The 27,341-nt window shown below is 47.1% G+C and overlaps 1 protein-coding gene and 1 long non-coding RNA gene across 2 annotated transcripts; one reads left to right on the forward strand and one right to left on the reverse strand.

Moving 5' to 3' along the window:
• Positions 1–762: 762 nt before the first annotated feature.
• Prcc (proline rich mitotic checkpoint control factor) lies at positions 763–27,092 on the reverse strand. Its single transcript, XM_027920930.2, has 7 exons — positions 26,342–27,092; positions 13,819–13,866; positions 10,800–11,366; positions 7,918–8,013; positions 5,628–5,771; positions 3,573–3,638; positions 763–1,234 (listed from the first exon to the last, which is right to left on the reverse strand). The coding sequence occupies exons 1-7, from the start codon at positions 26,807–26,809 to the stop codon at positions 1,148–1,150; spliced, it is 1,476 nt and encodes a 491-aa protein (XP_027776731.1). The 5' UTR covers positions 26,810–27,092; the 3' UTR covers positions 763–1,147.
• Positions 5,730–7,924, forward strand: LOC114079641 (uncharacterized). The gene is made up of 3 exons (XR_003580507.3): positions 5,730–5,810; positions 7,270–7,568; positions 7,677–7,924. It is a non-coding gene; the product is annotated as an uncharacterized lncRNA (long non-coding RNA).
• Positions 27,093–27,341: the final 249 nt, after the last annotated feature.

Below are 27,341 nucleotides of genomic sequence, written 5' to 3' on the forward strand. Positions count from 1 at the left end.
CTCCCATCCCCAAGTACCCACCACGCGCCTCTTCAAACTGGCCCCTGGCCTTAGCCTTGCAGAATGCTAACTCTCCCTGTGTTTCCCTGAAACAGGACTCGAGCATCAGGGCGTGACTGACCTTCTTCAGCTCTCCTTTCTTGCCGGAAACCTGGCAGCTAAGTTCTCCTGGAGTCCCAGCACCTGACAGTGTGTTTCAGTGGAGGTTCACAGTACGAGTGGCACACTGTTTTTATGACCATCCCCACCTGAAACTTGCTCTGAGATAAAGAAATCATGCCATCTGTCCTGTCCCTTCATCGCAGAGCCCCTCAGCTAACTGAAACCTGTAGGCCCTGCCACCTCCATTCCCCAACAGAGGCTGGGAACTGGGGAGTCTCTGAGGTGTGTCCAGCCCTCATGCTTTACCTTAAGCTTTTGGAAGAGCTCAGGTCAATGACATCAGTGTAAATGTGATTCACCGTTAGGAAGAGGAATTGCACCACTGCCTGCTGGATGTCATCTCATATCTAATCATTAGCACTTTCATGCCACAGAAGGAACCTCAGGATGTCCCCCATCTCCAGAGGCACTTGAGATCAGCATCATTTTCTCTATTTGGGATCACAGGCCCCATTGAAAAATCATCTTGACCCGGATAAAACCTTGCAATTCTAGGGTCTTCGAAGGTCATGAACCCAGTTGTGGCCATTGGGAAAAAGCAAAGCACTTTCCAAGGCAGCTCAAGGCCCTCTGCAGGGACGCTGCACACAGACACCACACTGAGGTCCAGGCGCAGGAGGGCAGCGTCTGTCAGACTGAATGTTTTATTTCAACAGACATCCCTGGCTTTAAAAAAAAAAAAAAAAAAAAAAAGGTAGGGGAGAGTTCAACATTTCATCACACCTGACAGGGAGCAAGACTCCCACCCGAGAACTCGGAGCCCCTCCAGCGGCATCACTCAGTCTGCTAGCTCCAACACGGACAGGAGCTCAATTTTCTAACTTGTTAAGAAAAATCTATCAAATATGTTCATTCTCGCAGAGGCGAGGGCTGGGTCCTCAGGGAAAGACATCCTGGGCTTAGAGCAGCTGGGGTCCCAGAGGTGAAGCTGGGGGCTGGGCCAACTAGGCTGGCAGGAGATCCTGGGAGCATCAGTTCCAAAGCCCTAGAATCCGTATTTGGCTTGGGTCTGCCGGCGGCTGAGCTTGTTCTCTGACCAGGTGTTCTTCAGTTCCAGCTCCCGCTCCTTAGCCTGTGGCAAGGAAGAAGGGGTGAGGGCTGTCACAATAGCATCTGTGTAGACGTACGATGCTAGGAACTGGACCCAGGGCCTTATACATGCTGAGCAAGCACACTGCCAGCCCTTAAACCAGAATCATGAAAGACATTTTCCTCTCATCTCTGTGAGCTTCCCAACTGAAAATCTTTCTCCCATCAAGATTTTCACTGTGCCACACACCTGTAATTCCAGCCACTACGGAGGAAGAGCAAGGAGGATGTCAAGTTCGAGGTCAGCCTGGACAACTAAGTAGGACCCTATCTTAAAATTTAAAAAAAAAATAAAATAAAAAATAAAAGGGCTAGGGATGTAGCTCAGTGGTAGTGCCCCAAGTTCAATCCCCAGTACCCCTGTGTGCGCGTACACACACGGACTTTCTCCCATAATAACAATTACGGGAAAAGAACAAATCCCTTGGGCTGGGGCTGTCGCTCAGCGGTAGAGCACTCGCCTGGCATGTGAGAGGCCCTGGGTTCGATCCTCAGCACCACATATAAATAAATAAATAAAGCGAAAAATCCATTGGCAACTAAAAAAAAGAAAGAACAAATCCCTTGAAAGACTTCATTTTCTCTTATCCACAAAGGAGAAGACCACAAAAAAGCAAAGAAAAATCATCTCTTTGGAGAGCTAACAAGGCTCAAGCAGAACAAGGACTCAAGAATCCTTGTGCTTGCTCTGGTAGAATTAAAACTGAGGCGTTCAAGTGGGAAATGGAAAAAGGAGAACTAGAAGCTGGCATCTAAATCAGATACCTCAGTTACTCAACCAGCAGCCAGGAAAGGACAGTCTCAGAGACTTGGAGAGGTCACCACAGGATGCCAAACAACCAGAACTTAAGTCTAAAAAAGAGGTTTGCTGTTGTGTTGAATATAACACATGTTGCACTCCAAAAATTCGTACCTCCCCCTGCCCCACCCCAGTACTGAGGATTAAACCCAGGGGTGCTCTACCACTGAGCTACATTCCTCAGTCCTTTTTGGTTTTTGAGAGAGGGTCTCACTAAGTTGTCCAGGCTGGCCTGGAACTTGCAATCCTCCTGCCTCGGCCTCCCCAGTCGCTGGGTTTACAGGCGCCCAACCACATCATTTTAAAGTAATCTTTTAGAGCTGTGAAAAATTCTACTGGTACTAGAAAAATGACTTCTCTCTTCTGATCTCAATATCTCCTGGCTCTTCTGGGAATGTACAAGCACCATCCTGATAAGGGGGCTCCCCAATCCCCAATGTTATCTGATGCCTGCTCATTTCTCCTAGACGTGCTGGGGAAGACAGTAAGAGTTTGGGTTTAGAAAAGACTCTACCCTCAAATTCGTCCCCTAAAAATTACAATATGGGGAAAGAGCACAAAGGAGTTCCTGAAAAGGAAGATAAAACTATGACAAGGACCATGAAAGCAAGATTTGCCATTGAAACCACCAACCAGAATGCACACCCCTTAGGACATAGCCAGGAAGCGCCTCATGTTCTTGTCTGTACCTCTGACAGCTTTCAGTACTGTGGGTCTCAAAAGGATGTTTAAGGATTTGAAAATAGTACCAAGACATATTCCCAAACACATTTTTTGGACTATCTAGAATTCTAAAATTTGTGTTGGCAAATACAAATGGACCTTTTTAGGTAAAGGTCAAATTTGTGAATCAATTTTTTCTTAGGTTTTTAAAAATTATTAGATAAATTTACTATCTAAAAGGACCTTATGATAAACTATTTCACTCTCCCTTTTTTTTTTTTTTTTTTTTTTTTGGTGCTGGGGATCGAACCCAGAGCCTTGTGCATGCAAAGCAAGCACTGTACCAACTGAGATATAGCCCCAGCCCTTCACCCTCCTCTTAAACTGTGTTTTGGATATCTGAATTTTCTCTTCTGGAGTCTATTCTTTTTTGTGTGTGTGTATCAGGGACTGAACTCAGAGGCACTTGACCACTGAGCCACATCCCCAGCCCTATTTTGTATTTTATTTAGAGACAGGGTCTCACTGAGTTGTTTAGTACCTCACCTTGCCTCTGCTGAGGCTGGCTTTGAACTCACAATTCTCCTGACTCAGCCTCCCGAACTGTTAGGCTTAGAAGCAGACCCCACCAGACAGGCTCTTCTGGAGTCTGTTCTAAGCACCTGTAACTCAGTCCTCTGTGCAATAAGAGGTAGAACAGGATGATACTGAAGGACACATCTCCCCCTGGTGGCCACACAGAGAACAGGGGAGGATGCTGCTGGAAGCTGGTCCTATATGTGGGCTTCTTACTCTTAACCCAGATCTCAATTCCCAGGTCTAGGGGATCCTGCCTGGCCCAGGCCTCCTGCCTTCTCACCTGATGAATCAGATACGTGATCTGGTGTTTCCGCCGCTGCTGGCCTGTTGGCTGCTCGCCTTTCTTCTGCAAGGGAAGAAAATACAGACCTTAACCCACAAGAAGAGAAGCAGAAGTTTCTCAAGTGCCTATACTGTGCAGGCTGGGGACTGAAAAACAAATTACACAGCCCAAATCCTATGGGAGAGAAGTCAGTGTAGAGCTGTTTTTATGTCTATATACTTACAAAACAGTTATTTTTACTAAAGCCATTATGCAAAAAGCCCAAGCTCAGAATCACTGCTGAAACAGGCTGCTAATATCCCCATTAGGCTGGAAATACTTTGAGGTCAGGACCATCTTGTTTCTTTGGTAACCCCCACCTCCTCCACCCTAAGCTCAGGGCACCCGAGACCACCTTTATGCCAGCAGCTTGTCTGATAGCTAAGTGCCAGGGCACAGGTGACGATCTTCTGCCCTCCCTCCAAGAACTCCTCACAATCCCTGTGCCCATCTCCCCCTTAAAATCTCTTCGTCTCTTTTCCCTTCTCCCCAGTCAGGCCAGATGTCTAGTCTGTCTCCTACCTACTGCTTACCAAACTCTCCCATCAATCATTTCTGGCTGAAACCCCACTTCACCCATTCTAGAAGGTACCAACAGCTTCCTTGGAATTAGAAATTTCACAATGACTCCACTTCTCTCCAGTCCTCCAATCTCTGCCTACCACTGCACTGAACGCCTAGCCAAACTTTGATGTAAACGATTTACTGTCAAAGTCTATGCTGGCCTGGGCTTTCATTCTGTGGTTTTTCTATTCTCTGCCAGAGCTGTCTCAGGCTAGAAGCTTCCTAGCGAGCCCCACCCAACTCTCAAAACTCCTCTCCAGAGTCTCCTCAGCACTTATGTAATCAATTTGCGCTGTAATCATTTACACTCAAGTGTCCTTAAATCTCTTCTTCCCAACTACACTATCAACTCCTCAAGGACGGGGACCATATCTTCATTTTAAAAAGCTAGTTCACTACAATGAGATGATGGGGAGAAAACCAGGAGCTGGGAAAAAAGCATATTCTAACTCCATGCTATTACTGCATGTCATTTAATGTGACAGTTAAAGATGATATACATAAAACATCACTGCCATTCCTGGCCCACGGTGAGTGCTAACAACAACAGCCATTACTATGTGATGATGCTTCTTGGCTCGCAGTTAGTAGAGCATGCTCTCCTAAGTGGTTTTTCCAGTAAACAGTGATGGATCTATGCTGATCTAACCACAATCCTTTGCTCTGTCCTGTATGACCGCCAGCATTCAGTTAAAACAAACGGCTGGGGCTTGGATGGCCATCTGTGGCCACAGAACAAAGCAAAGCAAATGGGCGAGCAGGGGTAAAATCTTTGACTTTGGCCTTGCTGGTGCTGGGCTCAAATCCAGGGCTTCCCCGCATATTCCCCCCTGTGGCAAGCTCGTAAATGTCCACAGTTGCTCTACTCAGCTCTGGGTGAAGAGATGTTCATCACACTGTAGAAAACTAGCACAGAGAAGGCCGGGCATGGGCTGGGAAACGTGAGGAAGAAAAGCATTTGGAAAGACCACAGCTGGCTACAATAAATAATGGAGAGAAGGAGCGAGGACGAGCTGCATTCTCAGGACCTAGGGACCCTAGCACTCTCAGGCTCTGTTGAGCCCACTCCTTAAAGATGTGCTGAGACAGGACCCAGCTTACCAGGAGGGGGACAGAAATGAGACTACAGGAGAGCATAGAGTGGCTGCGGGCTCTGACCAGCCCAGGAAGGAAGCCACAACACATCAGAGATCTTCCCACAGCAGTGCTCCAACCAACCACTCTTAACAACCAGACTCCACCATCCAGACAGAGTGCAGTTAAAATGCTGGAAAGTTCTAGAATCCAGAGGTATAGCTGTGAGGCTTGGTTCATACTCCAGGACCATGTGGAACAAGTGTTTGTTAATGATGTGGCTATAATGGTGCATATGGGGCTGGGCAGCGAGTAGGACAAGATTTTGTTTTGAAGCTTCCCAAACTGGTCACCCAATAGGCCTTTCCCACTTACTTTGCTGAATGACTTCATGGTTTTCTCTTCTGTTAATGACTTGGTCATCCACTGCTGGGCCCCACTGAGCTGGTCATCACCTTTGATCTCTACAAAGTTGATTTCCTCTCTCCCTCGGTTCCTCTTGCCCTGCAGCCGTTTAAACTGGGAAAGAAGAAGAAAATGCAGGAGTTAAGAACCCAGGTGAGGAGATCAAGAGATGTCACTAAAGATCTAGAGTTTTTGGAGTGACTTTGTTATTTGCAGTACTGGGATTGAACCCAGGGGTGGTCTACCACTAAGCTATATCCCCACCACTAATTTTTTTGGCAGGGGTGTGTACTGGGGATTGAACTCAGGAGCACTCGACCACTGAGCCACATCCCCAACCCTATTTTGTATTTTATTTGGAGACAGGGTCTCACTGAGTTGCTTAGGGTCTCACTGAGTTGCTTAGCGCCTCACTTTTGCTGAGGCTGGCTTTGCACTCTCGATCCTCCTGACTCAGCCTCCCAAGCCCCTGGGATTACAGGCACCTATTTATTTTTTATTTTGAGACAGAGTCTTGATAAGTTGCCTAGACTGGTTTGGCACTTTCAATCCTCCTGCCTCAGCCTCCTGAGTCACTGGGGTTACAGGAGTGTACCACATATCCAGCTATGACTTTGTGACTCACCAATCCTACCACACTCTCAATTCCTCTTTGCAACATGTCCTTTCACCTGCCATCTACCAAGCTCTCTTGACAGAAGATGAAAGGCCTGCTTCTCACAGGGTCTCTTGGACCCCAAGAAAGGGAAGACAAAAGGTGTCCCCAAATATGAACAAGTACAGAGACCCAGCAGAATAAATCTGTACTCAAATGATGTATAAACTGTATCTGCCTAAAAGGACTGGGTACAATTTGCACAATAAGAATTTAAGGTAAGGGGCTGGGGATGTGGTTCAGTAATAGAGAGCTTGCGTAGCATTCTTGAGGTCCTGGGTTCAATCCCCAGAACCATACACACACCCAAAATAAATAAATCAAATGAAAAAAAATAAAAGAATTTAGGGTAAGCTGGGTATGGTGCTGCACACCTAAACACCCAGCTATCTGGTAGGCTAAGGCAGGAGAACTGCTTGAGCCCAGGACTCCCAGACCATTCTGAACAACATAAAGAGACCATGTCAAACACAAACAAGTAGAGGCTGAGGTTGGGGCTCAGTGGCAGAGCACCTGCCTAGTATGTGTGAGGCACTGGGTGCGATTCTCAGCACCACATATAAATAAATGAATAAAATAAAAGTCCATCAACGTCTTAAAAAAAAAAAAAAAAGAATTCAGGTTGTTAAAAAAAAAAAAATCGGGCTAGGGAGGTGGCTCAGGCGGTAGTGCGCTCGCCTGGCATGCGTGCAGCCCGGGTTCAATCCTCAGCACCACATACAAACAAAGATGTTGTGTCTGCCGAAAACTAAAAAATAAATATTAAAAAAAAAAAAAAAAAAATCCAAGATTTCTCCTCTAAAACTCAGTTCTCTTTCCACCTCTGGTACTACTCACTAGTTCAATATCACCAATCAGCAGTGGACATGGGAGGGAGAATGTGGAGCTGGGTTGGGGAGCCTCACAAAAAGGGCCCAGCAAATTCTCCAGGAGACTTTCCTCCTCCTCCTCCTCCAGAAAAATGGCAAGTCACCCGAGTCAGAGATGTGCCTGGAGGGGAGCGTGGAGCAAGGGGAATTAAAGCACCCCAAAACTTCAGTAAGACCCAGGTCCTGATCTGAACATTAGTGATGCCTCCAAGCTTGCTCTACCTACTAAAAACTGAATGTGACCACTGAACGGGTACCCAACTGCCCCTAGGCTGAGGAGCAATAGGACCTAATGACTCACTCTGCACTTGCCAAGAGGCTGTGGAAGAACACAACATCAACAACAGGCAGAAGTGTGCACAGCGACGGACTCCTTTCTAGAGGAAGGTGAGTAGAGGCTGTGTGTGTGAAACCGGGGATGAACCCAGGGGCACCCCACCACTGAGCCACATCCCCAGCCCACTTTTTTTTTTTTTTTTTTTCATTTTGAGACAGGGTCTCACTAAGTTGCCCAGGCCAACCTCAAACTTGTGATCCACCTACCTCAGCCGCCCAAGTGGCTGGGAGACTACCATGCCCATCTAAGAACCTCCACCGAGAGGTTGGCGATTCCCGCGTCTAGATCCCTTCTACTAAGCAGTGACTTCCCTACCAAAAGGATAGTGCTTTGAATCTTGAATGTAGTTCTGACAGCTGCAGGACACAAAAAAAAGTCATGTGTGCTTTGTTAACTTACTGCTTCGTCATCGATGAAGGAGGCATCTGGGGCAATTTCCTGGGAGGGGACCAGAGCCGGGTCCTGTGCAGGATAGTAGCCACCACTGTAATAGTCCTGTGGCCGGAGGGGAAAAGAACACATCAAGTGAAGACATGGAGATGAGACAAGGTTGGCCCAGAAACAGGCGCTGACAAGGTGGCCCCTCAGAGGAAGCAGCTAAAGACACAGATCCAAGGACCCACCCGCTAACCCACCAACATTCCTGCACTTTTTGATCTGAACTATCCAGACAGATGGGAGGTTTTTAGGGAAGGACAGCAAGAAATAAAGACATTCTCTCCTCCTTCAATCTGTGCCTTGCTCCCTCATTGCTACCTGAGGCAACTCCCACCCTTCCCTTGCCCAGCTCCCCCAACTCGTGAGACCCACTGGGCCATGGTGTGACGCCAGCAGGACGAGGTAGGCGCCGTGCCCCCTACTCCTCACCCCACTTAGGCCTTCTGGACACAAGGAGACCGTCCACAGGGAGGGGGAGGCTGTGGATCTCTGATATTAAATAAATCACTATTGAAATATTGTTGAACTTACAAAGCTAGGACAAACTAGGTTTGTGTTACCATATTTTTGCTGCAGGAATCTAATGATTCCCCTCAGACTTGGGGAGCTCAGTCGTTGCTGTAGACCCCAGAGGAAGACGGGTGGAAGAAACACCCCTCCCAGCCCCGCTTTGGCCAAGTTAGGCCACCAGAGAACCCAGAAACTGGGTTCCTCTTTCCTCCTTGCCTACACTATTTTCCCTAATTCTTTCACTTTTACCCAAAGCTCCAATAAATTTCTATCCATCTAGGAACATACATTTTCTAATGAGTTAAATGGAAAACTGTTTAATTTTCACTACACAAGAATATACAAAAATTCCAGCACAATAAAGAATTATGGATTTTCTATAGTAGCATTCACAAAAAGATACATTTCAATTTCAGGGTCCCTTAGAATACTCAAAAGTGCTTTACCAGGCATGGTGGTACACAGTGTAACCTCAGGGACTCGGGAGGCTTAGGCAGAAAGACCACAAGTTCAAGGCCAGTTTCAGCAACTTATCAAGATCCTGTCTCAAAATAAAAACTTTAAAAGGGCTGGGAATATAACGCTTGCCTAACATGCATGAGGACCCTGAGTTCAATCCCTAGTACTGCAAAAAAAAAAAAGCCCAAACCCTCCTATTATCTTTCTCCTTCCTCCTAATAATAGCCCTGAGGGGAGACACAGTCTCTGATCTGTCTACAAGATACAATAAAGTTTAGGAGCAAAGATTTAGGGAACACAACTGTTTTCAAAGTCTTTGGTCAGAACAGGGTCCCCCTGAAGCCCTCTTTCCCTACCCACACCCAAACTGAATATAAGATTAACAATGACCAATTCAGAGAATCACGGTGGACGAGGGGGACTTAAATCCCCTTCAAACCATCCCAGGTGGGCAGTAAAATTTCCTGCAACTGCCAGTCAGGGGCCAGCTACCCTCCTGCTCAAACATCACCTGAGCCCAACTCTAGGAGCTCCCCCCACAGCCCCCCTTCTGGGAAGTTCTGACTGCTGGGAGTCTTCCTTCCCTATTTCTCTTTCTGGTACTGGAGACTGAACCCAGGGGTGTTCTACCACTAAGATTCAGCCCCAGCCCTTTTCACTTTTTGGAGACAGCCTCAGTTGCCCAGGCTGGCCTTGCATTTGTGAACCTCTTGCCTCAGCTTCCTGAGTCACTGGAATTACAGGCTGTCCCACCACACCTGGCCTTCCCTGTTGTCTCAAGATTTGCCACACCTCTGGAGACCCTTCCTGACTGCCATCTGGAAGTGTACACTAATCCTAACCCTCATCCTCCAAATTTGAGGAGCCCATTTTCTAAGATGAGAAGCTGCTCCTCTCCCACCTTCTCCTTAACCTCTCACCAACTCCTACAATAAGATTTGGTTTTCAGAATGCTATAGTTTGGGGTCAGGTGCAGTGGCACACACCTGTAATCCCAGGTTCTCAAGAGACTGACACAAGAGGATCTCAAGTTCAAGGCCAGTCTGGTCAACTTAGTGAAACCCTGCCTCAAAAAAATAAATAAATAAATAAAATGAAAAATGCAGGGGATGGGTAAAAGCACCCCTAGGTGCAATCTAAAGTACCAGGGGAAAAAGAAAAAAAGAATGCAAATCATTTGAATAAGTTTCCCCTTAAGATCCTTGTGGGTTTTTTTGTTTTTTTTTAAAAAGCCTGGTGGCGGGGCTGGGGATGTGGCTCAAGCGGTAGCGCGCTCGCCTGGCATGCGTGCGGCCCGGGTTCGATCCTCAGCACCACATACAAACAAAGATGTTGTGTCCGCCGAAAACTAAAAAATAAATATGAAAATTCTCTCTCTATCGCTCTCTCCTCTCTATCTTAAAAAATAAATAAATAAATAAATAAATAAAAAGCCTGGTGGCCAGCTCCATGGCACTACTGAGAAGTTGTGGGGCCTTTAAGAGGTGGGGCTTAGTGAGAGGAAGTTAGGTCACTGGGGGTGGGCCCCTGGAAGGAATACAGGACCCCAGCCACCAGCCACAGTGATATGAGCAGCTTCCTCTGCCACACACTCCCACCATGATGTACTGTCCTGTCACAAGTTCAAAAGCAACAGGCTTAAACAACCAAGGACTAAAACTGTGAGCCAAAAATAAATCTTCCTTTTTTTTTTTTTTTAAGTTGATTACCTCAAGTATTTTGGCACAGTGATGGAAAGCCAACACAGAATAAGGGTGTTGATTATGTTGTCAACTCTGTCAGACTTAGATTTGTAAGGTTCAGGATAAAGGAGTGTTTTTTATGGTCATACCACTGGCTCAAACCTTCTGTGGCCTGCTGTGTGTGGCCCTCACCTGATAATAAGCACCAGCAGCATTGGCATCGCCATATGTGGAAAACTGATTGTAGCTGTAGTCGTCCCCAGGCTTAGGCATCCAAGGGGCCCCACTTGAGCCTGCTGCCATCTTGAACTCAAGGGGGGCATTGGCTGCATCGTCCTGGAAAGCCGGCTCTGGTTCCGTGCCTGGAGGCAACTCTTCAGGGATCGTGGGGACAGGGTAAGGGTATGGCTCAACTCCAGGTGGCTCGGCCTTGTCAGGGAGGGAGAAAAAGTTCTCGGGGGCCACTTCCTCGTCACTGTCATCCTCCTCTTGCGTGATCTGCTTTGTCACCTGTAGGGCAGCACTCTTGGCAGCAGCCTTGATGGCAGAGGGTGACGGAGTGGTGGTTGTGGTGCCCACGACAGGAGCGAGAGAGGAAGGCTTGGCCTTTGCAGCCAGTCTGGAGGGCTTGGTGTCAGAGGAGCCGTCCGAGGGTTTCCGGGAGAAGGCGTGGGGCAGGAGCAACCTGTTGGTCTCTTTCACAGTCAGGTTTTTAGGCTGGGGAAGCAAGGCAGACAGACCAGTCCCCTCGCTGGATCCCTGGGGAGATGCGGTTGGGGCCAAGAGGAAAGAAAGGTGAAGAGTGAGATTTTAAGTCATGTACTGGTGACACTGAAAACAAAAAGCACAGTTATGTGCTCTGGCCCAACATCCTCCTCAGCCCTTGCTCCTCCTCACCTCCACCCACTCAGGCCAATCTGGGCTCATCAACTCCTGCATCGCACCCTTCTGCAGCTGCTTCTCCTGACATGAAGTGCCATCCCTCTTCTGCTCAGCTCCATCACAGCCTGGCTCCACAGCCCTCTGCCAGAGTTCCCCTCCACTCTTGTGTCTTTGGCAAACACGCTGCTCTTAATCTCACATCATCCTTAGCCTCCCTCCAGCTAAACACTCAACCTCTCCCCAAGTTCTGAACTCTGAACTCTCCTTCCTTTGAATTGCTACCCAAAGCCAAGAATAAGGCTCTGTCTAAAAAAGGGACATTCATACCTGTTGCCCAAAATCCCCTCCATCCACCCTATCCCACCCCTGCCCAAGGATAGGCTTATACTTATGGTGTATTAGCTTGTTAATGCCAGAATCAAGCATTTAACCTAACAATTTGTAAGCTAACTGGCTCAGCCATCCAGAGTTTCTACTACTCCCAAGAACCTCTCAGATCCCGCAGTGGTGCACGCCTGTGATCCCAGCAACTCAGGAGGCTAAGGCAGGAGGATGGCAAGTTCAAGGTCAGCCTCAGCAACCTAGTGAACCCCCAAGCAACTTAGTACGACCCTGTCTCAAAATACAAAATAAAAAGGACTGTGGTTCAACTCCAATACAAAAAAAAAAAGGAATCTTTCAGATCCCGCTTTCTGTATGACAAAAAGCCAGCTTGGCCTAGCTACGGGGCTGAGGGAGGGACCAACTGGAGAAAGGAAAGTGGTGTGAGGTCACCATGTCAGTGTCCTAGAGTACCAGTGCAGTCCACAGGAGACCCGCTCATATGGACAGAGGCTCTTTTCCAGTGAGCTTATAGATTTGAATCAACTCAGTGTGGCAGCCCCCAGAGGCTCAGGTTCACAGAAACCATGCTGAAGTGTCCTCCTCAGGCCACCTTAGGAATGTGTGGCTCCAGCACCATCTGGGATCATGGCTACATCCCTCTGCAGGGCTGGGTCCTCACTCCAACATTAGCTCAGAGTTCCTCTGTCAACACATCTCTTTCTGCCACCTGGAATTCTGCCCTTTATCATGGGGTTCTTCCGAGCCAGTCCATCTCCTCCAGGAACACCCTGATAACAGGAGTCTCAGCTTCCTGGCCTCTTCCCTGCTTCCTCTTCTTTTTCTTTTGGTACCAGGGATTGAACTCAGGGGCACTCGACCACTGAGCCACATCCCCAGCTCTGTTTGTATTTTATCTAGAGACAGGGCCTCACTGAGTTGTATAGGCCCTCACTGTTGCTGAGACTGGCTTTGAACTTGCAATCCTCCTGCCTCAGCCTCCCTAGCTGCTGGGATTACAGGCATGCACCACCGCGCCTGGCCCATGCTTCTTCTTTAGCATCTACTATAAAAACAGATGCCACAGCAGCCTCGCTTCAACCTGTGACCTATGCCCTCCTGGAGGGGAAAGAAACACCTTAACAGTCAGGGGAAGAGGCAGCCACAGCGTCATAGATTTGAATCCCTAGTCAACTACCTTTTAAAGACAGGATATTTTTCCCTGAGACACAGTGTCCGCATGAGACCGGAGTGCGTAAAATCACCAAGCGTGGAAAGAATAGGAAGAAACTCCGAGGCAGGCAGAGTAAACACTGGGACAGGAGAAACAAGCAAACAGCAGAGAGCTCGTTGTCCCGGCCTTGATGACAGAGAAGCAGCCAAGTGCAGCAATCACATGGGCTCCCTAGTAGTCAGACTGCCTGACTCAACTGTGATCTCAGTTCTGCCTCCACTAGCTGCTGACCCGAGGCAGGTTCCTCGGTTCCCTAAGTCAAACAGGGATGATAACAACACTATGGTGTAGGCACTATTAGAAGGATGGTATCCGTAGGTGCTGGTAAAGCACTTAGAATGGAGCCTGGTATAAGGTAAGTACTATTTAAGTGTTTATTTCCAGGTTAAAAATGGGACAGGGAGAAGATGGACAATTTTAAAATATAGATGCTCCCTAACATCATTCTGACTGATCCATTTATTCCACCGTCCCTAAATAATCCTTTTATCTGAAATGTAATGAACTGAATTGAGTTATGATCCACCCCCTACCACTGCCTGTATCTAGGAGTTTAACTCCTTCAAGCTACACCAGGAAGCAGCGAGGGAGGGAGGGGTGGGCATGTACCAGGCCTGAAGCTATAAAGGAAACCAAAGCCAGACCTAAACAGTTCTCAAATATTTGTGCTTGAGCTAAACATGCCTTGAAAACTGCTAGGTAGCTAAGTCTTGTCTTTCAGGAAACAATGTGGGGAAAAGAAAAAAATGGCTTACAGAATGTCACCAAGCTTACCTGAAGGACAATTTTCTTCTTGGTGGGTTCATCTTCCTCAGAATCTGACTAAGAGAAAAAGAAATGGAATAAGGCCTCGCTGTTTTAAGACAGTGGAACATACTAAATGAATACATAAAAGGTTAGACCACAAAGACGCTCTGACGGGGTGTCCGCCTCTATACAGAGGCAGAGCCACCTAGGCCCAGCCCCAAAGCACAGCTTCCCTGTTGATCTCAGTAACCTTCAGAGAATGGGGTGTACCTTCACTCCCTAGGTCACTCAGTCCCCAACCCCCCCACACTTGCTGCACAACCTTCTTGGAGTCAATTTCTTTTTCTTTTTGGTACCAGAGATTGAACTCAGGGGCACTCAACTACTAAGCCACATCCCCAGACCTATTTTGTATTTTATTTAGAGACAGGATCTCACTGAGTTGCTTAGTGCCTCGCAGTTGCTGAGGCTGGATTTGAACTCACGATCCTGCAGTCTCAGCCTCCTAAGCCGCTGGGATTACAGGCATGCACCACTGTGCCCGGCCTTGGCATCAATTTCTATTCTGTTAAATTGAGACCATTTCCTCCCATTGAGTCTGTGGTAGAAAGAACAAGCTATACCCATTCTACTTCCTATAAATCTGTCCACTAGAAGATGAATGAGATTTGGCCCACAATCTCACCCAATCTCAGCTTCACTTTTAAAACCACTTACATAGACTACATAACCACAGGGCCAGGGAAGTCCAGTGGGATTAAGTGGTGTGTTAACTACTCTTCTATGAGGCATTAAAGGTCAAAGCCATCGAAGAAATCCATTCCCTCTCCAAAGTATGATCTATTGTCTGCCAGACAGAGTTGTTCCTGTCCAGGAAGAAAGCAGGCAAATGATGACTGTTAAGATCTGGGGCAAGACAGGAGGTCATTTGTGTCATCCTTTGACTCAACAGGACTGTTTCTAAGACAAGCTGTCACACTGAAAAATATCTAAACTTTTATTAGCTCAATACCAATTCCTCGGCATCTTAAAATGAGGGAGGATGCAGGCATATGAAGAGCAAACTCTTAACTTTTTTAACCACTCCCCAAACCAAAAATCTTAAAGTTTTCCATTTGTTCCTTAGTCAATGTATCTGCAAATAAAGGTGATTAGTCAGGAATTTAAATGCCTTCCATCTTCAAGACACTGTAAGACTTCAAATCCTTACTGGGCATGGGGATGCACACCTGTAATCTCAGAGGCTCAGGAGGCTGAAGCAGGAGGATTGCAAGTTCAAGACCAGACTTGGCAACTCAGAAAGGCTCTATCTCAAAATAAAAAAGGCTGAGGATATAACTCAGTGGTAAAGCTCCTTGGGTTTGATCCCTACTGCTGAAAAAAGAAACAGTAATCCTGACTTTCAAATCTCCCAAGTTCCTTTTTGAATTTGTGTGCTACAAGGATCTTTCAATCATAATTACTGAGAACCTACTATCAAGACATTATGCCTAGGGCTGGGGTTGCGGCTCAGAGGCAGAGCACTTGCCTCCTATGTGTGAGGCACTGGGTTTGATTCTCAGCACTGCATACAAATAAATGAAATAAAGGTCCGTTGACAACTAAAGAAATTAAAAAAGAGACACTATGCTAAGTACTACAGCTTCTAGCTGGTGTCGCAGGCAGGGCTTGAGGCAGCTGGAACACTGGCCACTAGACAGTTCTCTCTCCAGAGGTCCAACCTGGACCATTTATTACCCCAATGTGTAATTTTCCATGTGTCAGTAGCCTCTCCACCAAAGACTCAGAATGCAGCTGAACATGGTAACGCACACTTGTAATCCCAGTGGCTCCGAAGGCTGAGGCAGGAGGATCAAAAGTTCAAGGCCAGCCTCAGTAACTTAGTGAGGCCCTAAGCAACTTAAGGAGACCCTGTCTCAAAATAAAAATGAAAAGGGCTCGGGACTGGATATGTGACTCAGTGGCTAAGCACCCCTGGTACCCAAAAATAAATAAATCAATAAAAAAGACTTACAATCCAGTTAGAATGGGAAGTACAAAGAACTTAAGAACTGCAATAAAAGGTAGTAAGCTGGTACACTGGCACATGCCTATAATCCCGATGACTCAGAAAGCTGAGGCAGGAAGATCCCAAGTCAAAGCCAGTTTGGATAACTTAGCTAGATCCTATCTTAAAACTAAAAACTAAAAATAATGGGCTGGGGCTGTAGCTCAGTGGTAGAGCGCCCACCTCGCACGTGTGAACACTGGGTTCGATCCTCAGCACCACATAAAAATAAATAAAGAAATTGTATCCAACTACAACTAAAAATATATATATATATTAAAAAATAAAATAAAAATGGTGTAGCACAATGGAGCCCCCCTGGGTTCAATACTCAGCACTGCAAAATAAATTTAAAAGATTAAAAAAATTAAAGGCTGAGGGCATAGCTCAGTTCGTAGAGTGCTTGCCTCACAAGCCCAAGGCCCTGGGTTCAATCCCCAGCACCAAAAAAAAAAAAAAATTAAATTGAGGGGCCGGGTCGTGGCTCAGTGGTAGAGCACTTGCCTAGCATGCATGAGGCACTGGGTTCAATCCCCGGCACCACATAAAAATAAACAAAATAAAGGTATTGTATCCATCTACAAGTAAAAAAAAATTTTTTTAAATCAAATTGAAATTAAAAATATTATTTTTAAAAATCAAAATGAAATTCCCCTCCCAAAAATCTGCTGTCCCTGCAACTATGCTTTTTTCCTGTCCGTCCTCCCCCTGGTCACCCCCACCAGCTGCAGTCCTATGGCCACCACCTCTCTCCTTTCCATCTGAACTCTGTGTGCCCTCCCTGACTCCCAGCTCCCAAGCAGTCTCTCTGGTGACCTCGGCCGCTCTCCTTCACTCAGCGTCTCCACCTCATTCACATTAACAACGTCACGTAACCTGAGGCTCAGGGTACCTGCTCTACACAGCGGCCTTCTCACGGACGTATTCTCACCCTAACTCTAATGGCAAAGGGGATATATTACAGTTGAATATTGCAGCCCAGCAGTCGGGAGGCACGACTTTAATTACTAACTGCTGCCTGCTGCCAAATACATTAAAAAAAAAAAAATGCTGGATGCGGTGATGCACACCTGTAATCCCAGCAACTCCAGGAGGCTCAGGCAGGAGGATCACAAGTTCAAGGTCAGGTGGGGCAATTTAGCAAAACTCTGTCTCATGATAACAATTTTTTCAAAGGAGCTAGGATATGGCTCACTGGTAGAGCATCCCTAGGTTCAATTCACAATACTGTGGAAAAAAAAACAAGCAAACAAGGAAATCTGTCTGTCTTGGTACCTCAACGTGGAAAATAAAGACAGGGGCAGCAAAGGAAAGAACAGCCGGCCACAGCGTACCTGCTACAGGTTGGGCAATTTACTCACAATTGTTCACGTAATCCTCATAGTAACATTTCAAAATAGGCATTATGATCAGTTTTACAAAGAAGGAAAGTAAGACTCAGTTAAACACTGGCTAGGACGGGCAGAACCAGGATCTGAGCCAACTCTGGCTCCTATGCTTCTGTGGTGACTCCACACTGAGCTCTGTACTGGTCTAGACCTGAGACCCACAAGGACAAGGTCATGTTAGATCCCACATGGTAGAGCTGGGATGCACATGGCACAAAATCAGACATGGGTTTCAATCTCAGTTCTGCCTCTTATTGGCTCGAGAATCCAGCTATGTGATCTCCCAAGTCTCAGTTAAAACCATTACTTCAGCGTGTCAGGGTGATGGAGCTTCAATGTTCTGATAGCGGCTGCAAACACACAACAAAGGGGCAGAGAACGGAAGTTCACAGGATTAGACAAAGGGGAATGAAGGGAAGGGAGGGGGATGGAATCATCATACGCCATATATGTATAATATGTTGAAATACACTCTACTGTCATGTGTATATAAAAAGAATTTTTTAAAAAGTGAAAAGAAAAAAAGACTGCCTGAGCTACTGTCCTGACAATGTATACAAACTAAGATTCCTGGCACTTGTGGCTCGGTGGCAGAGCGCTTGCCTAGCCTGCATCAGGCACTGGGTTCCATCATCAGTACCACAGAAAATCAATTAAAAAAATAAAGGTATTGTGTCCATCTACAACTAATTTTTTTAATTAAAAAAAAATTTAATAAAAATTCTAAACAGAGTTCAAGGATTATTCTCTCTAGTTTACCAAGATGTCAAAACTCATTGAGGAGAAAGTCTCAAGTACTCATCACCTAAGTATGCTCTACTCTTTTTTTCTTTTTTTTGGTACGGGGAATTGAACTCAGCAACACTGAGTTCAATTTTTTTTTTTTTTTTTTTGCATCCCTGGGTGGGCACAAATGTAGCCCTATTTTTGTATTTAATGATTTAGAGATGGGGTCTCACTGAGTTGCTTAGTGCCTCACTTCTGCAGAGTCTGGCTTTGAACTCAGGATCCTCCTGCCTCAGGCACCTGAGCCACTGGGATGGCAGGTGTGCGCCGATGTGCCCAGTGTGTTCTACCTTTTCTTTCTGTTCCAAAGGCCACTGCCTCTCTTAGGGGCCACATCCCCATCCCCTTTGTCTTTTTTTTTTAATACTTATTTCTTAGTTGTAGGTGGACACAATATCTTTATTTTACATTTACCGTGGTGCTGAGGATGGAACCCAGGGCCTTGTGCCTGCTCACCTGGCACTCTACCTCTGAGCCACAACCCCAGCCCCCTCCCTTTGTCTTTTGACCCCAAAGACCTATGTATCTGCTTTCTGGCAAACCAGAAAGCCTGGAGTCCTGGTCATGGAGTCCTGGGTCACATTTAAACTTTAACATCACATGCAATAGATCCAATGGCAATGATCTGAAAATAAACACATTTTTTTTCCAAATTTAAGACTGTTTATAAAAATTACACAAGCATATTCTTATTTTTCACTTGCTGAGACAAACAAAAAGTAGCCACTGTGAGAGTTCAGCCAAACTGTCCTACAGCTAATAGAATTGAAGGCCGGATCAGCTGTGGGAAGAAAATTCAATATGACTTTAATGTGACAGGTTGTCTTTATTATATTGACAAATTGAGTTTAAAGTCTAAAAGCACAAAAAAAGAAAAAGAATAAAACCTGTACAAGACTTTAGAATACCCTATGATTTTTGGATTTGCTATGGCTGCTCCCAATCATCATTCTTTGAGCATCTTATTGTAAACTTCTATTGAACCCTGTCATAGGCCACTGCATTACACTCACTACACTCACTGTGGCAGACGCCTCCCCCACCCCGAAACAAAACACAAAAATAAAAACCTCAGAAGTGTGCTGAGTCCCTAATGTGCTAGCTAAATCATGGTTACTCACCTTTGAGGGGGTGGTAAAATAAACATTTACCTCTAACAGCTGACAGTCCTTAGAGAGATTCAATAACCCACTCAGCCTGGGCACGGTGGTGCACTCCTGTAATCCCAGCGACTCAGGAGGCTGAGGCAGGAGTCACTCAAGTTCAAAGCCAGCCTCAGCAACTTAGGGAGGCCCTAAGCAACTTGGCAAGACCCTGTCTCAAAATAAATTATAAAAAGGGACTGGATATATGGCTCAGTGGTTAAACACCCCTGGGTTCAATCCCCAGTATCCCCACCCCACCCTCCAGAAAACCTACTCACAGCCAAGGTGAAGCCCAAGGAACCAACAAGACAGGAAAACAGAATGAGGACCTACTGCTTGCCCTGCACTAACCCCAGCACGCGTGTTCCACCCTCAAGAGGATGCTAACACGGGTAGATGGGTTCCCTGCAGAAAGATGTTTAAATGCCACTCAGAGCACTTCTAAGCACTTCTAAGCATTCAGGGACCAGACAGAAACTAACAGGAAACAGAAATACAGCAAAGAATTATCTTAACACTTCACAAAAGAAAATAAATTTCAGCCAAGTGTTGTGGCACACACCTGAATTCCAGTCACTAGGGAGGCTGAGGCATGAGACCTCAGAAACTTGGCAAAGCCTTAAGTAACTTAGTGAAACCCTGTCCCAAAATAAAAAACAAAAAGGGCTGGGATACAGCTCGGTGGTAAAGCACCCCAGGGCTCAATCCCCAGTACCAAAAAGAAACAAAAAACAGAAAAAAATGGACGCGGTGGCGCACACCTGTAATCCCAGCAGCCTGGGAGGCTGAGGCAGGAGGATCATGAGTTCAAAGCCAGCCTCAGCAAAAAACGAGATGCTAAACTCAGTGAGACCCTGTCTCTAGATAAAATACAAAAAATAGGGCTGGGGATGTGGCTCAGTGGTCGAGTGCCCCTGAGTTTAATCCCTGGTACCAAAAAAAAAAAAAAAAAAACAGAAAAGAAATTTCAGTGTAGAGCAAAATCCAAATGCTAAAAGATATGTCATGTGTGATATTTTCCAATCGTCCTGGAGGAATACAGTTGTCTTAGAGCATTTGAAAGGAAATCAATTCAGCTGCTATCGTGAACTGGGCTAGAGGCACCAGGCTTACCCTAAGCACACAGATTTAATTTAGACACAGAGGAGACATCTTTGGTGATGAGTAGTACAGGAACATTTCTAAAAAGTTTTCTCGCTTTGTCATGGTAAAATACATATACATAAAGTTTACCAAACTTTTTTTGGCACTGGAGATTGGATCCAAGGGGGGTTTACCACAGAGCTACATCCCAAGCCTTTATTTTTGGAGACAGAGGCTAACTTAATTGACCAGGTGGACCTCAAACATGCACTCCTCCGGCCTCATCCTCGGGAGTCACTGGATCACAGCCATGTGCTACCAGGCCCAGCTTTAACCATGTCCAACGGCACAGTCTATAGGCACTGGGTCCATTGTCAGTGCTGGGCAACCATCATCACCGTCTATTTTCAGAACTTTTTCATCATCCCGACATTCTGTACCTGTTAAGCACAAACTCCCCATCCCTACTCCCTCAGCTCCTGGTGACCTGTCTCCATGAATCTGTATCTTCTGGGCATCTCTATAAGTGAAATCATAATATTTGGGGCTGAGTTGTGGCTCAAGTGGTAGAGCGCTCGCCTAGCACACATGAGGCACCAAGTTCGATCCTCAGCACCACATAAAAACAAAAATAAAGATGTTGTATCCACCTAAAACTAAAAAAAAAAAAAAAAAAAAGAAATCATAACATTTCTCCTTTTTTTGAGACTGAACCCAGGGGCACCTGACCACTGAGCCACATCCCCAGCCCTTTCTTCTTTTAATATATATTTTATTTAGAGACAGGGTCTCACTGAGTTCCTTAGGGCCTCTAAATTGCTGAGGCTGGCTTTGAACTTGAGATTCTCCTGCCTCAGCCTCCCCAGCCACTGGGATCTCCGATGTGCGCCACCACGCCCTGCTGACACCTCTCCTTTTTTATTGGATTATTTTACTCAGCATAATGTCTCCATAGCCCATGTTACAGTTCTATCAGAATTTCGTCTCTTTCAAGGGCTGAATAATATTCTGGTGGGTGTACACGCCACACTTTGTCCATTTTCCTTGATGCCCACTTGGTTGCTGGCACTGTCGGCTCCTGAGAGCGGCACTGCTATCACCACTGGGGTTCTGATGTGTCTGCGTTCCTGCTTTCAGTTCTTGACACCTGCGAGTATAGTGGTGGATCACATGGTAATTCTGTTTCACTTTGTGTTACAGTTTGGATCTTTAATGTTCCCCAAAAAGCTCATGGTAGGCAACACAAGAGGTGAAATGATATTTTAAGAGAATTGCAATAATCCTTTGATGGATTAATTTTTTTCCCCTGATACTGGGGACTGAATCCAGGGGCACTCTACCACTGAGCTACATCCCCTGTCCTTTTTTATTTATTTATCTATTTATTTATTATTTTGAGACAGGGTCTTGCTAAGTTGCCTGGGCTGGCCTCAAACTCCCGGATCTTCCCGCATAGCCCCCCCCATAGCCCCCTGGGTTGCTGAGATAACTGGCACCCGCCACCACACCTCCTGACAGACTAAAACTGTGAATGGACTCCTGGGTGGTAACTGCAGGCAGGTGGGGCTGGGGAAGAGGTAGGTCAATGGGGAAGTGGCCTAGAGATACATGTCCAAGGTCCTTTCTTTCTCTCGGCCTCCAGCCATAAGCCAAGCAGTTTTCCTTGGCCACTCCCTTCTGCCATGAGATTCTGCCTTGGGGTCTGCCGACCAAGGACTGAGACCTCTGAAACCATGAGCCCCAAGTAATTTGTCCCCCTCTACATTGTCCTTGTCAGGTATTTTGGTCACAGTGGTGAAAAGTTAAAACAGTGAAGCATCTCCAACCTGCTATTCTCAGGAGTACATTATACAGAGGCTGTGGACTTAACTCCTAAAGGTACTCAAGTGAGCTAAGAGGGTGTGCGTCAGTCCAAAAAAGAAGGCAGTGCTGGAAACACCGGAGCCCCAGGGGCTCAAGTGTGCCGGGCCAGAACAGGCCCACTTGGTTTTAGAGACACAAACTGATCGTGTCTCTTAGGAACATATTATATTTCTTCTTGGCCTCACAAGAACCTGAGCCTCACGGCCACCACTGTCCTCTCTGCTCAATCTGCCAAGAGTGACAAGACACACACACCCCAGACTGCTGAGCAAGAACGGAAACAGACATATTCCATTAAGCAGGGTCCGGTGGGATCTGCTCATCCATCAGAGCCTCATTCCCCATGGCAGCCTCCCTCTTATCTTCCCAGGCTCTGTTCAGAGACTCCCTCTCCAAAAAGCAATCATTCGCTGCCAGGGCCAGGAGCCAGGAGGAAATAAGGGTCCAAGAACAGACACTCCACCCTCCAGAGGCTCCAAGTTCTAATCACTACTATTATCCTGATTAGCTGGATTCATCAACTTTTTAACTCTCTGGTCTCAAGTATCTTCTGCTTACACCTGCCCTTCAGTTAGGATTTTGTTTTCTCTCCCAATTTTGTCTTACTTGCTTGTCCTGCTTTCTCATTTCTGGCTGCCTGTGGCTCTTCCACCCATCTTTTCAGTAGACACCAAGAACAGAACACCTCTAGGTTCAAATCAACCTCTGCCACTCCTACACTGCCTGTTCCTTAAACCCCTTCCTTCTCAGTAAACTAAAGGAAAGAGCCCAACACAGTGGCAACACTCAGCAGGTACCCAAAATATCAGCACACTCACTCACCCTTCCGTTCAGACTAGGACCAAAACTTCAGCTAAGTCAGCTGCAGGTAACCTGACTACTTGATTACTTCAAATGACAAAAATTAGGGAGGGAGTAAAAAAAAAAAGGACAAAAATTAAAGAAATTTCAGTCTCAAGAGTTTCAAACTTCCACTATGAAAGTAAATAGTCTAAAAGTAGTAGTAACACTAATCCAGATAATTCAAAAATTTCTTTCATTCTTTCTTATCATTTTTCCTCTTGCAGTGTTGGGGACTGAACCCAGGGTCTTCTTGTGCATACTACCCATGAGCTACACTCCCAGTCCCAATCCTAAAATTTCTATTTGCTTTGGAATATACACTATGTGAGTGAACTATTCTAGCAGAATTACTCTAATTTTTTTTTTTTTTTTTGGAGGGGGAAGGTAATCCTGATTTCAGAAATCTGCATCCCATGAACACATGAAATCAACCAATGAAGCCTGGGTCAGAGCAACAAGGGTAACAAGGGAAAAGAGAAAAAGAAAGATTATCTATTCTATGGATCATTTCTAATTCCCCAATTAAATCAAGCTGACTGGCCAGGCGTGGTGGCGCTCACCTGTAATCCCAGTGGCTTGGGAGGCTGAGACAGGAGGATTACGAGTCCAAAGCCAGCCTCAGCAAAAAGCGAGGTGCTAAGCAACTCAGTGAGACCCTGTCTCTCAATCAAATAAAAAACAGGGCTGGGGATGTGGCTCAGTGGTTGCGTGCCCCTGAGTTCAATCCCCAGTACCCTCCCACCACCAAAAAAATAAAAACATCAAGCTGACTGAAGTTGATGTAGGAATGCATCTGCAAGAATTTGGTACTACCTGGACAACTGATGATCCAATAAACTAACCCAAATCAAATCAATCAAATTCTCCAGAAAACCAGAATTGGGACTAGAGATAGTTAATCTGGGGATCTGTAAAAGGAAACAATAAAAACCTTCAAGGGCTGAGCATGGTGCAGCACACCTGTAATCACAGGACTCAGGAAGCGAAGGCAGGAGGATCTCTAGTTTAAGGCCAGCCTCAGCAGCTTAGTGAGACCCTGACCCAAAATAAAAAAGAAAAGGGGTGGGGATTTGACTCAGTGTTAAAGAGTCCCTAGATGTGCAAGTCCTAGTATCAAAAAAAAAAAAAAGGATGGGCTGGGGTGGTGGCTCAGTGGTAGAGTACTCACCTAACACGTGCAAGGACCTGGGTTCCATCCTCAGCACCACATAAAAACAAATAAACAAAATAAAGGTATTGTGTACAACTAAAAAATAAATTTAAAAGAGGGAGGGAGGGGGATCTAAAAGTGTGACTTGAGTGTGCAAAGAGCAGCTGCACAGGTCCCCAAAAGATCCCCACTCCTGGGGCTCAGTGGTACAGCGCTTGCCTAGCACGTGTGAGGCAATGGATTTGATCCTCAGCATTTCACACACAAAAAAAGATAAAATAAAGGTACGTGTCCATCTACAACTAAAAAAAAAAAAAAAAAAGGTCAGGCATGATGGCCCATGCCTGTAATCCCAGCAACTGGACTCAGGAGGCTGAGATGGGAGGACCACAAGTTCAAAACCAGCCTCGGCAACTTAGCAAGGCCCTAAAAAATTCAGTGAGACCCTGTCTCTAAATAAAATATGAAAAGGGCTGGGGAGGTGACTCAGTGGTTAAGTGTCCCTGGGTTCAATCTCTAGTACCAAAAAAATAGGCTGAAATCATAATCTAGAGCTTGTGCATTATAATATCATATTAATACTAATAGTTATACAATTATGTAATTATTATTATTATATAATTATATTATATATTTTGTACTATATGTAAGTTTTTATGGGTATTCCCCATTTGGGACAATAGGGCAAAATAGGTTAACGAGGTAGACAGGTAAAGTCCTAAGAAACATAGGTTTTGGGGGGTTTTTGGTATGAGGATTAAACCCAGGGGCTATATCCTCATCACTTTTTATTTTCTTATTTTGAGACAGGGTCTCGCTAAGTTGCTCAGGGCCTGAATAAATTGCTAAAACTGGCCTCAGACTTGGGATCCTCCTGTCTTGGCCTCTTGAGTCACTGGGATTACAGGTGTGTACCAATGCACGCAGCAGAACCATATTTTTATGCCAAGACTTTTACATGAAGGAGGTTAAAACATTAAGGTATTTGGGGGAAGAAACCACAAATGCAAAAATAGAAATGACTGCAGGCAGAGTTGGAAAGATACAAAAATTACAAGACCAAGATCAGCTAAGATTAATGTCCCCTGCCTATAATCCCAGGAGCTAGGGAAGCTGAGGCAGGAGGATCCCAAGTTCAAGGCCAGCCTGGGAAAGGTAGCTAGACTGTCTCAAAATACAACGTGGACCGGGGTGTAGCTCAGTGGTACAGCATCCCTGTGTTCAATCCTCAGTACAGAAAAAAGGTTATCAAAGGTGAGCCAGGGATTGACCAATAAACTTCTCAAAAAAGATAAAGAAAGAGCTCCCTGGCTAAACCTGTCCCTGCCCTTGACTTCCAATCACCTTTACCCTCAAGGCCCCAGGTTTTGTGCTATTTTTCTGCTCCAACATCTAGAAACAAGATAAGCATGACTGCCTGTTCTAGAAATAGTACGCGAGCACCCTAACCGCCAAAGGCTGAAAATGCCAAAAGTCTCAGACCTGTGCAACCCAAGCACAGGTCTGAGACTCCCAGAGACTCAGCATTTATCCCCACTGGGCCCTCCACCAGGTAGGACCCTGCCCCCTCCACCAGGTAGGACCTGCCCCTCCACCAGGTAGGACCTGCCCCCTCCACCAGGTAGGACCCTGCCCCCTCCACCAGGTAGGACCCTGCCCCCTCCACCAGGTAGGACCCTGCCCCCTCCACCAGGTAGGACCTGCCCCCTCCACCAGGTAGGACCCTGCCGGCTAAGCCTCCTGCTTCTGTCTCCAGGGTTCCACAGCCACTGAAGGAAAGGGCCAGTGCCTGCCATCAACAACGACTCCATTTCTTCTCGAACTGCCTCAAACTCAGTGTCGGGGACCCACTTTCCCCCAGGCCCTGATGATTGAGTTTGGCGGCAAAGAAAAGGCCTGGACATTCAGTGTCTTCAGGGGCCAGACTTCTTCCTGTCCCTCAGCACAGGAATGTGGGAAAAGTGAGCGCGGGATGAAGACACCGACTGGGGACGGAGGGTCCCCAGGCAAGAACCTGGACCTGTCAGTGCCAGGCGATGACGACAGTGGCCCTGTGCAGACAGCCCAGCTCTGAACACCCGCCTGGCCGAACGCCTCACCCCCCAAAGCGGACGGACTTCGGCTCAGCGGTTCGCCCGGTTCGAGGGTCCCGGTGGCTTCGAGCCAACGGAGGGGTTTCTAACAAGGGTCCCGTCGTCGCCACCGTCACCTAGGCGCGGGCTGGGCGCCCTCCCCGGATACTCACATCCCCCTTCTGCAGCTCCGGCGCCGCGATCTTCACCGGCTCCGTCCTCTTCTTTGGCTTGGGAAGCCCCAGGGGGGGCCCGGCGCCGCCGATGGGGGGGGGCAGACTGAGGCCAGGGCCTCGGGGCGACGGCAGCCCCAATCCCAGCCCCTCCCCAACTCCCGCCGCTTCAGCCGGGCTCACGCCTGGAGGTGGGGGGAAGCCTCCCAGGCCGAAGGGCAGGGGGGGAGGAGGCTGGAGCCGGGGGTCTCCGGTGGGCGGGGGCAGCAGCAGCGGCGGGGGGAAGGCTGGGGCCAGCATCTGGGGGGGCGGGGGCAGCAAGGCTGGACCCTTGGGAGCGGGGAGCGAAGCGAACAAGCCCCCTAAAGTGGGCCCAGACGCAGGAGCCGCCGCCTCCTCTTCCTCCGGCTCGGGCTCAGCCTCGTCTGGCTCACTCTCATCGCTGCTGGCGTAAGCAACCAGCGACATGGCGCCTCCCGCCTTTGGAGCGCCCTTGCCGGCAGACTAGGCCTACGTGAGACCGGGGATGCCCGGAGGCCTAGTAGGCCCCGCCACGGGGCGGGGCGGAGAACCGAAAAGCCCGCCTGCTCCGTATTCTAGGACTAGCCCCGGCAGGAGCCCATGGCCACAGTTGATTTCCACCGAATAAGGCTTCCCTCTTCACTTATGCTCCCAGTCCCAGGCAACTACACACAGCTAATGGCCGCCGAGTCACTCCGCCTCCTCCTCGCCTCACCAACATAGGAACTACAACTCCCAGGGAACACTTTGGATACAGCCCCATTCTTCCCCCGCAGGGATCTCGGAGCAAGGCACGGCGGGAGTTGAAGTCCGAGGGCGGATTAAGGGGTGCGCATGAAGACAGGAGGGGAAACCCGCCTCTGTCGCAGGGACCCCTGGGATGAGTAGTTTCTTTTGGTAGGCTGACAATTCCTAAGTGACTACAAACCCCATCGGTCACCGCGGTAGTCAAGGAGACAGAAGGAGAGCATTTCGGTAC

This window comes from Marmota flaviventris, chromosome 10, assembly GCF_047511675.1.
Source record: "Marmota flaviventris isolate mMarFla1 chromosome 10, mMarFla1.hap1, whole genome shotgun sequence".
Lineage (NCBI taxonomy): Eukaryota > Metazoa > Chordata > Mammalia > Rodentia > Sciuridae > Marmota > Marmota flaviventris.